The 16,110-nt window shown below is 42.1% G+C and overlaps 1 protein-coding gene across 50 annotated transcripts in view; it reads right to left on the bottom strand.

The window, feature by feature from the left end:
- PKP4 (plakophilin 4) overlaps positions 1 to 16,110 on the bottom strand; it is a 228,283-nt gene that overhangs the window by 26,682 nt on the left and 185,491 nt on the right. For 33 of the 50 annotated variants that reach the window (XM_070579857.1, XM_008522276.2, XM_008522280.2 and 30 more), the window contains 2 exons: positions 14,267 to 14,399; positions 12,935 to 13,148 (listed from right to left, as the gene is read on the bottom strand). In XM_070579857.1, coding sequence (XP_070435958.1) covers positions 12,935 to 13,148; positions 14,267 to 14,399 — 347 coding nt within the window. The remainder of the gene's footprint in view (positions 1 to 12,934; positions 13,149 to 14,266; positions 14,400 to 16,110) is intronic. The other 17 variants (XM_070579834.1, XM_070579853.1, XM_070579861.1 and 14 more) reach the window with 1 other exon arrangement.

Raw genomic sequence — 16,110 nt, 5'->3', positions numbered from 1 at the left:
CAATACTGCGCTTCATCGTGTGTTTCTGTTTGAAAAACGGGTTTTGAAAAGCACTGTCATAGCAGAAAAGTATCAGAGGACTGATGACCACAGAAGGTACCTGGAAGCTAAGGATGAGAAACCTGTCTCTGGAGGTCTGTCCTGACCCAAATCACAGGAGGAGGGAAGAAGACAGAAGAAATAGTGGGTTGAGGCATAGAAAGGCGGGGTGATAGAGGCTGCCGTGAATGAGGCTTTAACATTTCCTGATAACGAGGTCAACCATACTCAACCCAGGGCACCTATGGTAACTGCTGGGGCATGAGGCTAGCCACAGTGGCACCATGCGGCCCAGAGGCCACTGGCAGGGAAAGGTCATTTCCTAACCTCCCTTGCTGACAATTTTATAACATGATTCCTAATGACTTTGGAGCAAATTCTCTTTCTGTCAAAGCCTTTCAAATTCCTCACTCCACGTAATTCAACACACGGGGGAGAACTGCATTTTCCAATAAGCTAAGTTCTACTTCACAGAATAAACGCCTTCCAGTAAAGCTAACTGGAGGGCAAGGTTTATGGAAAGTAAAGCCTATCATGCCATAGGCTATAGCTGTAAAATTAGATACAGCTCTACAGAAAATTAAAACACTGTGAGTCACAAACTTTGGGTGAAAATACAACTAAGAAGAGGGGTGGTTTTCTAGCATATCGGATCTTGCAGTTGATACCTAGAAGTTCTCTGATCGCTGGCAGAAAAGCTGCTTTTTCATGGTTCCACCTCCACTCCTGGCAACTTCAAAGACCTACCTCTGGCAAGAGGGTATTTCCCAGATTTGTAGATTCCCCTGATTTTCCGTGCTGGTATTAGAACTTTGTCCTGCTCTTCCTACTCCTCACCAGGCATTCAGAATGATCAGTGGAGTTATACACCATCCTACAGTTTCCTATTAGCCATTTCATCTACATGGGATCGGACGGTATGAATATTCCTAAGTCAATATAAACAACAGTAATATCACCATTTACTGTGGTTTTACTCTGTGCCAGGATTGTGTGCTTCACCTGCGATAACCTTAATGAGTCAAGCCACACAAGCACAATTTAAAGTTCATTAGGCAAGTATAACGAGGAACAAATACTCTTATCATCATCCATTCTTTTATATGTCCTGTTACATGTTCGCAGGGCACATAATAGATGCTGAAAAATATTTATTGATGGATCCAATTTAATAGCCTGGATTGGTTCTAGATTTCCCTTTTACTGCCTGCCTCTCAGGCTTAACTTGTATTCCTTCCCCTTCGTGGCTTTTCTTAAAACTGAGTATTCAGTAGCATCTTTAAGGTCTGTAACTATGGGGAGAGGGCAAAACAATCTTCTGCAGCCTTCAGGGAATTTGCCAGCATAGATCTGCCTGTCTTTCACGCGAAGACCAAAACACATGGTTGTTGAAGCCACCATCCTCGCTGCGGGGTTAGGAGAAGCCCGTTGCTGCTCCACCTCCCAGAACCAGAAGTTAGGAGTCACACCAACATGCCAGAATCCCCATCCCTCAAACTGCAAAATATCAAGGATCAGTGTTGCCCAATTATAAAATGTTCAATTATTTAAAAATATGTAACCCTTCAGCAGACAAGCTGACTGTGCTATCTGTTGGTCAACTGATATGACTTAATGATCATAAAACCAGTCTACTATAGAAAATTTAGGCTTTCATTTCTACCAACTTCAAAAAATGTCCAAAATTATTCTTGACCAGGGAAAAGGAAAGATTCTATTTGTGCTAAGTCTGTGGCATTCAAGGGACCCACACAAAGGCAGCTTTGTCATCCTGCACTACGAGTTATACCATCCCTTTAATTTTATACTTTACCATGTAACGCAAAGACCTACAACATTTGGCATGGATTTTACTAGCCACTTTGAACATCAAAACAAGTCTCAAGACATTGGTTTTTCTTTCCCTCTTTCTATTTCAAAAATAAGGTTATGGAAAGCCAAAACAACCAGTTCTGATCAACCAATAACAGATAAAGACGGTTCAACTAAACTTAAAAGCCTTAGCTATGGACTGATTAATTTGGCTTTTTTACTCAAAGTAAAAAGCACCATTCTTAAGACCAGCTAATAATACCTGTGTGCACTCCATCTCACTAAGGTAGTAATAGAACAATGTGCTCTCCACTTAGTCTGTCTCGGCCTTCATTTAATGGGTCAGGAAGAATGTTGCTAGAGCAGGAAGTAATGAGTAGGAATCACACCAACTCCCAGAAGCAGCTCGACTGATGAGAAATAGAGAGCTGGGGGATTAGCATTCTCCATCAGCATGATAAACCTCCAGCTCTGACATCCTCACACAAACCGGCTTCAAAAATATTTAGCAGCACACTCCATTATCTCCTGGTTTCTAGAAAGTTAAAAATAAACTATAATTTGGTTTAGGAAGCTTGAGGTTTCTATTTAATTTAAAGCAATTAGCTATTTGTTGTGAGGACTAAGAATATACATATACAAACTAATTTAGAAAATATTAGGGAATTTCCTGCACGTTATTGCAGAAAACGCTGCTTATTCTCTACCACAGGAAAAAGCACACATAATTATGAGTAACCAATAATCACAATGAAATACTGCCATGAGAGATGAAAGTTCATTTTCCCCACAAAGAATGAATAAAGTAATTAAAATACCATTTCACATAAATCCTACGCTGCAGAATTTTGAAAGAGCTCACGTTTACAACGAGCTTTATAGCTACTCTAATGGCCAACTGATAATTTTATAGTCAAATTAGAAACTGATTTGACTGATTAATTAAAATAGCGCTATTTGAAAAATGTATTTCTTAAAGGACATTAAAAACCAACCAAACAGCATTTGGAAATTGCTATTTCTCTGGTAGTAGCATAAATACCTAATAGCCTACACAATTGTTTTTCTTTCTGATATGAGAGAAATCTAAAACCATTAGTTTTTACATAGCATTCAATTTATGTCCTATTTTCTAATTACCAAAAAAGCCCCCAAACACCACAAGCGTCTGCAGGCATTACCAAAAGAAAAATAAACTAGCCCAAAGCACTAGTGCGCTTCAAACATCACCACTGGACACGACCCCGCATTTTCTTTCATGAGCTAGCTTCCTTCTCATTATCTGTTCTTGACGTTCTTGTTTCAGTCATGCTCTTTCACAAGATGGCCACGAGGGACGTCAAACCACCCAAGCCTTCGGAGTGTGAAGAGTATTAAATCAGAGAACAGATGATGAAGTCGTGGCCCCTCTGTTCCTGGCGCAGAGTGAGCGTCATGACAAGTCACTCTCATGACTATGCTTCGGCTCTCCCGGGTCAGGCACACTGCCTGGTCTATACGTTCATCATCTCCTGGCAATTCTGCATCTACGGGCTCCTTGGAACAGGCTGGTGTCATGCATACCCATCCTGCTAGCATTCTTGATAATGAGGGTAGCAATGTTAGACTAACAGTGAAAATATAAAACAAGGCTGAAGACTGTATATGAACGTCAGAGTGTGTGTGCATCTCATAAACCCCCAGTCTGTGGGTAACAAGGCAGGAATGTGGCCTCTGAACCTAGGGCTCCTGCCTGCTCCTAGCACATGACCCCACTGTTATTCCCTAGACAGTCTCCCGCTGAGACACTCTGGATCTAGCAACAACGCCTCTCCATTTCTTCTCTATGTAGCTGCCCCTGATGCTCTCCCCTAACCCTGGAAGGGTTTTTATAAACCTCTGTGGCTTTTTTGGGGAATAGAGTGATGTCAAGATGCTATGGCCACCTGCATTCCTGTCCATTACAGCCACGCACCTCATGTCTTTTAGAATCATGTTACTTACACTCAAGCATAGTATAGACCTGCACTGTCCAAAATAGTAGCCATTAGCCACATGTGGCTATTGAGCACTTGAAATGTGGCTAGCCCAAACTGAGATGTGCTGTAAGTGTAAAATACACATTGGATTATGAAGACCTGGTATGAAAAAAAAGACTGTAAACATCTCATTAATAATTTTTCTTTTTTCTTTTCTTGAGGAAGATTTGCCCTAATGTCTGTGCTTATCTTCCTTTATTTTTTGTACATGGGTTGCTGCCACAGCATGGCCACCAACAAGTTGTGTAGGTCCACAACCAGGAACCAAAACCAGGCTGCCAAAGTGGAGTGTGCCAAACTTAACCACTAGGCCACAGGGCCAGCCCCTCATTAATTATTTTTATATTGCTTATAAGCTGAAGTGATTATTCTGGAACTATTGGGCTAAAGAAACTACATCATTAAAATAAATAACACTTTTTCCCCCCTTTTTAATGTCTCTACTAGGAAGTTCAGAATTACACATGTCCTGTATTACACTTCTTCTGGAAAATGCTGGCAGACTCTTGTTCACATTATGCCAGACTCTAAGGGAGACACGTAGGCGAGTCCTCTGCTCTCAGGAGGCCTTGCCACAAACAGTTACAACACAGGGCAGCCACGACAAAGCATTCAGGAGTAGGAAGAGCAACAGGCACAGCTCGCAGGTTGTTTGTGCCACATGTCCACATCAGTCCTAACAAAAACGCCGAGCCGCAGGCACTGTGTTTACCACCGGGGAGGCTGGTACTGGGAGGGGTGACTTGCCTGGGGCCACAGAGATGGAAGGAAACAAGTGGATCTGACTCCCAAGCCCACACCCATCCCCTGGCACCACGCTGCCTCTCCCTGGATGTTCTTCTGAGCACAGAAACCTCTGTCTGGTAGAATCAGAGATCACCATATCTGAGCTGGAGCGTGAAGGGCAGAGGTCGGGAAATGCACGTGGGGCTGGGGAAGCCCTTCCAGGTGGACTGTGGCCCTAGGGGGAGCAGGAGTGGGGAGCCTCGAGGCTGGGGCTGGCCTAGAAGGTGAGAACAGGGGCTCCAGATTTGGACTGGCAGGTGGGGAAGTACGGAAGGCAGGGTCAGGTGTGACCGCAGGGATGATGGTGAGGCTGACGGACCAGAAGCAGAGCCTACTTACCAGGCCAGCAGTTTACGGGGGATGTGATGAGGCCCTGAAGGAGTGAGGGGCTAGGAAGGCAAAGAGGAAGGGAGAGTGCTCGTAATGAGAATTTGGAGCTTGGTGCAAACTGCAAACTGAGGGTGGCGGCAAAGATGAGCCAACAGTCTGGCATGTGTGTGAGAATACGGTGCTGTTAACAGAACTGAGGAAATGGAGGGGGGAGGGGGAACAGAGCAGTACAATAAAAAATATCTGCCATTCGTGGCTTCAGGCAAATCACTCAAGCTTTCAACCAGGACTGGAATGCTCTGAACAAATTATGAAACTGAAATGGAATTGAAATAATGGGAAAGCAATTATTACGAGAGTGGGACAAAAGTACTTTCTTCAATTATAGAAATGCCTTTCTCTCAATAAACTGAGGAAAACAAGTCATGGTGGTGTATAAACATTCCCAGGGTGCCTAAGGTGCCACCATCTCAGCAGAGTTCCTTAACTTGTGCAGTGGCCCCCAGGGCCTGGTCCTGCCTTAAAGGCCTACGCCCCTGCAGCCTGGCTAGGCCTGCTTGCTGCATGCCCTGCAGGCGGCACACCTGGTCTCCGGGGTGATGGGTGGTCCTGCTGCCCTGAGGGCTGGTCCCACAGGGAGGCCTGGCCCAGCCAGTCTGGGGGGACCTTGCCTTGTTCCCCTGGTTGCTCCCTGAGATTTCCTGCACATGGCTAGTGCATGCTCCATGTCAGGCATGGGAAAGCTCACTCAGGCCATAGTGGTCACTATCTCGGGTTTCAGCAGCAGTAGTGAGTAGGTGCTCAGGTGATCTGAGCGGAGTTTCCCCGGAGCGGGCTGTGTGGAATGGAAGGCCTGGGCTAGCTGCAGAGGCTGCACATGGTGGGGCCCCAGCCTACATACTCAATTTGAAGGGAATCACTCCTGCTGTTTAAATTTTTCCCCAGCCAAAGGACACAAGTGAGAGATCTTTGGTGTCTTTGGAGAACATAAGGGTTAGTCTACATTTCTGTGATTTTTCAGGTACAAAGGGGATCACAGCACCTTTGAAAAGATCTATCAATTTCTAGAGATACATTTACAGACTCACATTTGCATTTCAACATATTCTTTATTCTAAGTAATTTTCCAACTTCATGGGTAGGTTGAGAGGATTAATGACACAGTGTACTCATACAGTGCTACGTACCCTGGAAAGGCATTTCCACCAAAAAGAAATCAGGTTTACGGTTTAGAAATGCTGACTGAGACCTGCCTGCAAGGGATGTAAAGGCTGGTTCTTTCTGTTTGTATAAGGGAACACGTCACATGAAGGGAAACGCTCCTAGGAAATCGCTATGATGCAGAGGTGGCAGCAAGGTGGTGACCCAGCCACCCTGGTTCTTCCTCAGGTCACTTTAGCCTCTGACACAACATTAGGTCATTTACACTACCACAGAGATTTATGTGAGAAAAAGTCACTGCAGTTGTATGTTCCACAGCTGACTTTTACGTGTTCCAGGAATGTGCTAATTCCTTTGTATCTGCACTCCATCTTCAACCCAGCGGAAGCTTGGAGACAAAAGTGCCTCCAGTCCTCAGTGACGGGAAATCAGACAGACTCAGAAACTGCAGAGTACTTGAGGGATATGGGCCAGGGCCTCTTGGAAATCTTCTTTTTAGATTTTCTTCATATGCCCCCATCTTCCTCGCATGTACAGGCTGTCCACTCGACCAAGGAGTGCATCATTATGCGGCTTCTCTGGTGCTGGGAAATTCTACTCTGACGATGGCTGACCACCCGAGGTCTGGAGGGACCTCTGAGTCTCTCCACTTGACTGCCTCATTTTGCTCAGCATTCAGAAGCCTACACTCAAAATAGGTCATATTCCACTTGCGGGGTTGAATCTCTTCATACTCAGACTATCAATCTTGAAATACTCACAAAACTGAAATCACATTTCATGTGTTTTCTAAGCAACCTCAAGATTTATGATTACACCTGATCACTAGTTTGATGTGACTGCATAGTGGCCAAACTCAAGGATATTTCTCTATTCTCCTGGGAGAGATTCAGAGAGTAAAGGACATTGTGGGATTTTTTTCTTTTCCCTTTCTGGTAGTAATTTGAAAGATCAAGGGAAAAGACATTTGAAAATGGGCATTGGCACCCCCAGGTTTCGCTCCTGCTCAGCACTTCTTGGGGGCCCGGGGATGGGCTGGGGCGGACAGAGGCAGGGGCAGGCAAGGACCAACTCCAGCCCGCACATCAGAAACCCAACCTCGGGACTTGCCCGTCCAACTTCTCTGGACCTCAGATTCTCAAAGGAGCAGAATAGATGATTTCTTTACGGTTCTTTCCAGTTTAAAGTTCTGGGACTCTGAACTAAGAGTTGTTCTATTTATAATACAGTGTTTTGTCTTGTTACCAATTAAACTTCTTTTGTTTGCCATTTTATTTTTCATTACCAATTTTTACGGTTTGAAACATTAAGTAAATAAGAGCATGCGTGTTTCTGTTGCTATGGTTTTATAAATTGGCCAAATGATAAGGAGCCTCCTGACTTGGGCTGGGAATTGGGAGGGGACGTTGCTAGATTTCTGAAAACGACCCATGTAGCTGCTGACAGCTCTGGTGACCCACAAAGGCAGGACAGAAGGTAACAGGCCAACTCCTTTCTGGACCAGAGATTAAATGACTGTCTTGAAGGCATACTAATTAGGACAAGGGGACATGTTTAGTAAATTATTTCATCCTGTAATGTCACGTCACAGTCCAAAAGGCTGAATGCATGCTCACTAAGCTCCTGTTCTTCATTTGCTAAACTTTAGCCCGGCCCATCTACCCTTCCTTAGTGCACACTCATCATTTTCTAATCAATTTACTGTCTAATTAGAAATATGGAGCTAATGATCAGGAAGGGAATATGCCTAACTCCATGTTCTGCATAGTGTCTGGAATCCATTGCTGGCATCCCAAAATTTTTAGATAAACAGTGCGGAAATATTTTACTTAGCCATATGGATGAATAATCAGTTGCTAAATTGGAAGGAACGTGAATATAACAGCAATGTAAACAAAGTCTATTATTATTCAAGAACAAAGGCTACCTTTTGGTATTTGAGACCAGTGTTAATGAGGGGTAAGAGAAGTGTGACGGTTTTGGGACATCTGGTGCATTAAAAGGTAGGCCTCCAGATTCTGTGCAATATCTTCAATTTCTATAGTTTTAAAAAATGATGCTTTCAGGATGCTCAATAACTTGAAACTCATATTTCCCAGCTTAGAAACACTATTTAATTATCTTGAACAAATGAGTTCAACATCTCTTTTCTAGTGACAAGATGTTCCAACTTTCCATCCATAGTTTGTGGCCCAGCAGACATTCATTTTATAACCCAACTGGGGGAACCATCCTTCACCCAGCTTTCAAGTCTAAGCACAATAAATGCAAAATGTACCTTTGTAATAAAAAAAAAGTCTCACCCTGAGCACCCACATATATCAACAACTACTAGAAGAAAAGCTCATTAGCTTTCAACCTGGAAAATGTTCAACACAATGAAGAAAACACAAGAATCATGTTACATATTAGAGAACTACTTTAATTAACAATGACAGCCATACTCTTGGGAAAATATACTTGGCAAAAAGTCTTTTTCCTTTTTTTCCGTGCAAGTAAAGATGTGGCCAAATAAGCAGGCCCTGGGCAATTATTACATTTAAAGCAAAGGCAAGGCATCTTTTTAAAAGAATAGCTAAAATTTCTTTATTTAAGTACATTAAAAATGCTAAACTGAAGCAAACAGGACTAGAAAAAAAGACTTTGGATAATAACTAGGTTGAATTACTTAATATTAAGAATAATAGAATACCTAGTTTCAAGAGGATAGTACAATAATCCAAATAATGCAATATTTTGAACATGACAGTTCACTGTGTTTTATCATCTCATCGTCCTAAGTTGACTATCGTTTCCACTGAAGGATTCTTAGGCTGTACCTACAAAGCCAAGCATCGTGCAAGGTCAGCCAGGACCATAGCAATTTGTGGATGACACTGGCAGAACACGGAAATTTGGAAGGATAACGTTCTGTTTTCAAACGGGGTTTTATGGGAGATAGGCAGCTGATAGGGAATGCTGGGTGACGTGGTCACATAGCGCTCTGCTGCCCATGTTTGGAGCAGACACGCTTTAATGAGGATGGTTCCGACTTTCCTGGTTGGGAGAGGTCTGAGAGGATGGATTTAGGGCCATTCTGAGGCAGAATGAACTCCTGAGGGCTTATCTTCTTGCCTTCTCAAGACATCTCAAGCCTTCTTGTTCCCTTCTGGATAGCTCTGCTACTCAGCCTGAACCCCACAAAGCAATGAGCTCCCTATTCCTAGCAGTTCAAGCACATGATGGGCAGCTGTTTGTGTGGAAGCTGTGCAGGCGATTCATGCAATGATGGCTGATTGGGAAAAACGGATTTTGAGGTCCGCTCCAACCCTGTGATCCTATGATTTAAAGACAGCTTATGAGTATTTGACCTGAGGAAGAGTTAATGAAAGTGCTCAAGGCTCTCTTGATGTTGTCATGCTTTAAAACCTATCAGGGATTGGTCATTCTTAAAATATTACTGAACATCAGTTAAGGTTCGTACCACTAAATTTTGGAACTGAGACATGGAAATAAATAACTTTTCTTGTCTTTATAAATCTTGGCCTACAAATATATGTATACATACAACACACACACATAAGCAACTATGCTAAATTTACATTATGACTTGGTAGTTTCATATTAGCTAGATGATATTTATACACAAATCAAACTGAGGCTGACATTTACTTTGGAACTGGAAATTCACTTCTGACATCCACTGGTCCAACTCCTTTATATATGGCAACTGAGTGAAGTGTTTATATACTGTCACTCCCGTTCTGAAGCAAAGACTACTTTTGAAGAGAACATTTCATAAGCAATCAGGTTCATACATCAGTTTAAAAGTATGGCCAAAAAAAATACTTCTTAAAGCCTGAAAGCTATTGGCAGCTGCTTCCAAAAAAGAACTATCAGAGGTCGTTGCTAGTTTTACATTGGCAGCAATGCCATCTATTGGGGAAACAGCTCTTTTTGCATTAGGAACCTCTCAGAGCCTCCTTTCAAGCCCAGGGTCCATGTCTTAAAACATCTCATGCTCTCAGCGACTAGAAATGATGAAACATGGAGGAGTGCCATCTAAATTAGCACTCACATCCAGGGTGTGTACCAGGTAAATTAGTACATAAAAGCCCTTAGCAGTGAAGTCTGGTTTGACTTCAAACAAATTTGATTCATTTTCAAATGCAAAAGAAATCACCAAACTTTCATGTACTTTTCTTCCCATTTATCATTAACTCTTACAAATTCCTTGAGCTCAGCACAGGAAAGGCACTGCAACAGATTCTTCCAAGGGAAAAATCTCAGAAAGAAAAATCCAGCAGAGACTTATTCCTCCTGCGAGACATCATGACAGAAGAGAAAAAAGCTGTACATCAAGGATGTAAGGACCAAGTCGTGAGAAATCTGCCTAGTTAATCAAAAGAGAAGCAAATCTGAGCAGAAGCTGTGCTTCTAACATCAGGTTGTCCCTGGGTCACCTCTGACTCGCCGGGGAGCTCACATGGATCCTTCAGCCTCGTTGGCTGCACAGGTGTGTTACTGGGAGAGGATACCTGGACATTACATAGTGAGTTCAAAGGGGGAGGAAAGAAACATCAAACAAGGAAAGAAAATACTCACATACTGCAAATAACACTGCGTCCTTTATGCCTCCATAACACAATCACAGCGAAAGGCTAACTTCTGGGAGGGATATGTCTATATTCTTTTCTCTACTTCATTTAGTTTGTTCTAATTTTCATTTTATACACACGTACATTCACATGTACGTGTGTATAAATATTTTTTAGTGTGAGAGCGTGAGGTGCCTCAAAAGCATTTTGGAAAGACGGAGTATATACTAATGCATCAGTATCTAATTTAGATGTGCTAAAGCATTAATACTCAAACTACACTAAGGCAGGCAGTCCAATCCAGAGTTGAAGATTATACATAAAGTGTATTTTACCTTTAGTACTTAAATTTCATGCCTTATTTGGAACACAGGGTACTGTATCTTGAAAATTAATAACTTATGAGAAAGCTGATTCGCCTTAAATATTAGGTTCCTGATGGTTTGCTACATTCTCAAGTATTACTGAATTATACCTGACAGAACCTTGACCTCTGATTTCATAACAGGAGGCAGTGGGGAAGGGGATTAATCTTGAAAAGTGCTATTAAAATTTTTTAAATTAAATTTTCAAGCATGAAAAATAATATAGCAATTATAAAACACATGCCCAGGTACCCACCATCTAGCTTTGTTAAATATTAACATTTTATCTTGTTTCAGAGTTCTTTCTTTTTAAAGAAACAGAGCCGGGTTATACTTCCCAATTCCATTTTCTCCCATGCCCCCACCAAGAGAACCATTATCCTGAAGCTATCTTGTATCATTCCAATGAAAAATTTTAACTTTACTGCATATGCATATATGAAGAAATAATTTATAGCCTCAAACTGCATATTTAAAAACTTTACACAAATAGTATCATGCTGCACTTGTCATTCTGGAAATGTTTCCAGAGATTTATCTATGTTGCTACAGATAGCTCTAATGCATTTATTTTAACCCTGTATATGTGCTTTCATTGTGTGAACGTACTGCCATTTATTTAGTCATTTTCCTACCAATGAATACTCAGTATTTCCCCCTAATCGTCTATGATAAATAATGTCGTCATTAATTTGCACCATCAGTCTTTCACTTGGACCGCAAGCACTCTTGAATCCCTGATGGTGCTGCAATGGCCAGTCTCTCAAGCTAAGGCATCACTCAGTTCCTCCGGGCCCCTCACTCTCCAATGGTCTCCCACTGGACCATCATGCCTTGACCATGAACTCTTTCTCTAATTGTTCCCTCTTCTTCATCGCCAACCCCTTTTATTACTGATACACTTCAAGTTGTTATCTCTAGACTACTGAGCTCCTCTTGGCCTCTCAGTTGCCAGGCTCATCTCCTTCAAATCCACCCTCCACTCCACTGCTCGCTGGAAGAATGCATTTAAAAGCCCAAACTGGCCGAACCATGTGCTAGAATCACTCCCACTGCATGTGGGACACAGGTTCCTCACCAAAGTTCCCCAAACCAGGCTTGCATTTCTCTCTGGCCTGGTCTCCCTCCAGAATCCTCCTGCTGGTAGCTCCATCCTTGTATCCCATGCTGGCTCCAGGCCTCTGTGTCTGACTGGAAATATCTTACCCAGCCAATGCCTCCTCATCCTTTAGCACAACTTTGGTTTCACATCAACCAGGGAACCTCCCTGCCCATTCTCTGTGCTCCCAATGCAACCTTGAACGAGTCCTGGCACTTGTCACTTTTCACTGACATTCACAGAACCACATGTCTTCCTCCCAAGTCCGAGGGCTCCTTGAGAGCAGGGACTGAGTTTTATTCATCCTTACATCCCCAGGACCTGCGAAAGTGCTGAGACACTAACAGGCCTTCAGCTACTGGCTGAACTGAAATGGAAGATAGCCAATCCAGTACGTATATTTTATTTTCATAATAAAGGAGAGGCAAGCTATATGAAACAAGTAGATTTACTGTGAAATACATAAAAAATGAGGTACTCAGTCCTCTATAAACAAGACATCTGTGAGCTGATGCTTATGCATTAATAAGTCCAATAACTGATAGGAGATTGACAGAGATGTCGCTGTAGCACTGCACGTGCCTCTGTATCACTAGATTGCTCTATACCCAGGCTTTGTCACAGCTGTGCAATTCAACATCATCTACCACCTAGAACCTCCAACTCCTTCACAAGGCCCCCACACAAGGGCACAGTCTAGATGGTTTGTAACATTTCCTCCAGGACAGGAATACATTCTTTACCCACCTGTAACAAGCTCCCTGACTTCTGCATCAACAGATTTTCTCAACAGTCGCAACAAGGCAGGTATTCCACCAACATTCTTCATTGCTATTTTATTTTCATCTGTCGACTTGCCAAAAACAAGGTTTCGGAGGGCACCACAAGCATTCTTCTGAACTTCCAAAACTCTGTGGTCCAAAAGGTCAACGAGATGCTTGATTCCCCCTAACCTGCACACCTAGAATGAAAAATATCAGGGACCAGGCCTAAGCGACATGATTCACCAGTGAGCAAACAGAAGTCGGTTATGGAAAGATCATGGGAAATGGACAACTCCAGATCATTTCAACATGTTACGTTTATTCTAAACAACACATCTTTTATAACTTTTAAGAATACTCTCCAAGATGTAGCTTTTCCCCTGGGTTCATGGCATAAAAAAGGGAAGGGAGACCTTGGTGGATTAATGGCCAAGTGCAGGCAGCACAGTCCTCCTCCAACCCCCTGACACGCCGAGGGACTGTGCTTTCACTCCCGAGGGCAGTGAACAGATATACAAACACAATAAAGCTGTGTGCAGGGGCGGAGACAACACGGGAAAGGAATTTTGACGGAAGTCATTTGGTTTCTAGAATTTCTCTAGGTTACTCTCCTAAATTTTATTCTATTTGTCAATTCATTAGCACATTACATCAACATTTTTGGGCTTTATTTACTGCATCCACCTTTAGGTCTGTAAGGGTATGTTGCTTTGCATATTAAATCGATGAAAACCACTTGAGTTCTACATGACATTGCAGGGGGAAAAGGGCCTAAAATGTTAAAAGAATCTGTGTTATAGAACACTAGTCAATAACCAGTGATTCACTGTTTGCAGAAATGCCAAAAAACCTTAAAATCTGAAATAAAATTTTCATACATGTTGAGTACTAGTAATGATTATAAATCTTCTGTAACTTTACTTAATCGTATGTTGGCACCAATCTTGACCAGAATCTCATAAAAATACATGAACTCACTAATTTGTTACATACTGTAATTTTTACCTAAAAGACTTTTAGATCATACTTTTAAAATGTAGGTTAAATTGGTTTCACTTTGTGTTTTACAAACAAGCCAATGAGTGGACATACAATTTGAAAATGCTAAAAGCACTCCAAAAAACACACTCCTCCTGGTTTTTCCTGAGAAATACTGAAATGCACAGTTGAGAAGTAGAAGAGTATCTGGTATCAAAACATCCCTTGAAAAGCACCTCTGAATTACATCTGGTAATTTCCTAAGTACACAGGCAAGTGACTGCTAAACGGACAGACACAGTCTCCCGTGGGGCATCCCGGGCACTGGGTCCTGTACCTCCGTCTTCACTTTATTGTCGCCGAAGCACAGGTGCTGCAGGTAGGCGGCTGCGTTCGCCTGGACTGACGGGAACTGGTGCTGCAGCATGTGAATGACTTCGGGCAACTCAGGGTCACGCCAGGCGAACTCCCTACGCGAGGAAAACACGGCGTCAGAAAGGCAGGCCCATCTTTTAATGACACACCGCACGAAACATTTGTCATAAGCTAAAAAGCTCAGCTGAGATCAAAATGGGAAGTTACAAAAACCCTAAAAGGTGTATAGGTAAATATTTTTTTTACCCCTGATGAACACATGTGGAGGCCCAGATGCCTAGGGTTTTAAAGAAACCATGATGCACAGATGCAGAGAAAGAGATTGAGGGGAACAAAGGAAGTTCTTGGCATCAGTAAGTGTTCCATTCTATGTTTCCTCCTCCTGATTCTAATTTCATGCCTTGATACCTATGTAAGAAATTTCCAGGTGCAAGGCTCAGGTAAACCAGTGCACTTCAGTGAGGTAAGATGTCACTCCTGAGGTGAGAGGAAGAAAGGCTGGCGGCAATAGATAGAGCTGGTGTCAGCCTAGAAATCACATATACAGTGGGACCGATGATTTCTAAAAAAACTTAGTATTTATAATTGCTCTTGATAATAAGACAGAAACACAGAAAATTATAAAAAAGAAAAAATATTTTATCAGTAATCCTATATCCAGAGAAAACCACTGCTGACATTTCATGCTGGTCTCTTTTTCTATATATGTGGGCAAATGTGCACATGCATGCGTATAGAATTTTTTTTCAAAGAATTGGATTATTATCAAACAGCACTTAATATTTCATGAGCCATGTGCCAGGTACTGTGTTAAGCATTTTTTGCACTTAATTCATTTATTCTTAGAGCGACCTTATTGATTTGGAGGTTGAGGCAGAAAGGCTAAGCGACTTGCTTAATGTCACCCAGCTAGTCGACAGCAGAGCAACATCTGAGTCTGCGCCCCCAACCCTTACACTATCCCATTTCTTGTATAATTAATATACAATCAGACTAAGTATATACACTTTTATACTTTGCTTTTTTCAAGTAACATCACAGTGTCAGAATCTTCTGATGTCATTTGATTGGCCCACTGTTTGGAATCCTTCTTAAATGTGAATTTATGCTTATATTATGTAAAGAATAGCTTCTTAAAAATGGTTCACAGGGGCTGGCCCTGTGGCTGAGTGGTTAAGTTCACGCGCTCCGCTGCAGGTGGCCCAGTGTTTCGTTGGTTCGAATCCTGGGCGCGGACATGGCACTGCTCCTCAAACCACGCTGAGGCAGCGTCCCACATGCCACAACTAGAAGGACCCACATACAACTATGTACCAGGGGCCTTTGGGGAGGAAAAGAAAAAAAATAAAATCTTAAAAAAAAAAAAAAGGTTCACAAAGAAACAAATTTCTAGACTTTGATTACAGGATGAAGTGAACTGTTAATCAAAAGATAAATTAATACTGAATAGAACTTTAAAAAAAGCTTTAAATTGATGACTCAGTGGTACTTCTATAGCCCAGATTTTAAAGGCCCAGAGACTCTCTCTGTCTGGGAAGGTTCCATCTATTAACTGGCTCATCCAATACAAAGAGGCAGGTCATTCCATACCCGCACACACACATATATACTACCATTTCAAACAAATATTTAGTGAATCCTTACTATGCTACAGGTGGCATAGCAGGTGCTGGAGATAAAAATATTGAATAAAACATGGTTTTGTCTACCGGGTCTTGTATGCCAAACTAAAAAGTTTAGTCTTCATACCAATAACAGGAGTTATTATTTATTGAGCTTACTCGTGTCAGGCAAAACACAAAATAT

The sequence above is a fragment of the Equus przewalskii genome, chromosome 17, assembly GCF_037783145.1.
Source record: "Equus przewalskii isolate Varuska chromosome 17, EquPr2, whole genome shotgun sequence".
NCBI classification, from domain to species: Eukaryota; Metazoa; Chordata; class Mammalia; order Perissodactyla; family Equidae; genus Equus; species Equus przewalskii.
Note: the sequence above shows the minus strand (reverse complement) of the source record. Positions and strands in the feature narration are given on the sequence as shown.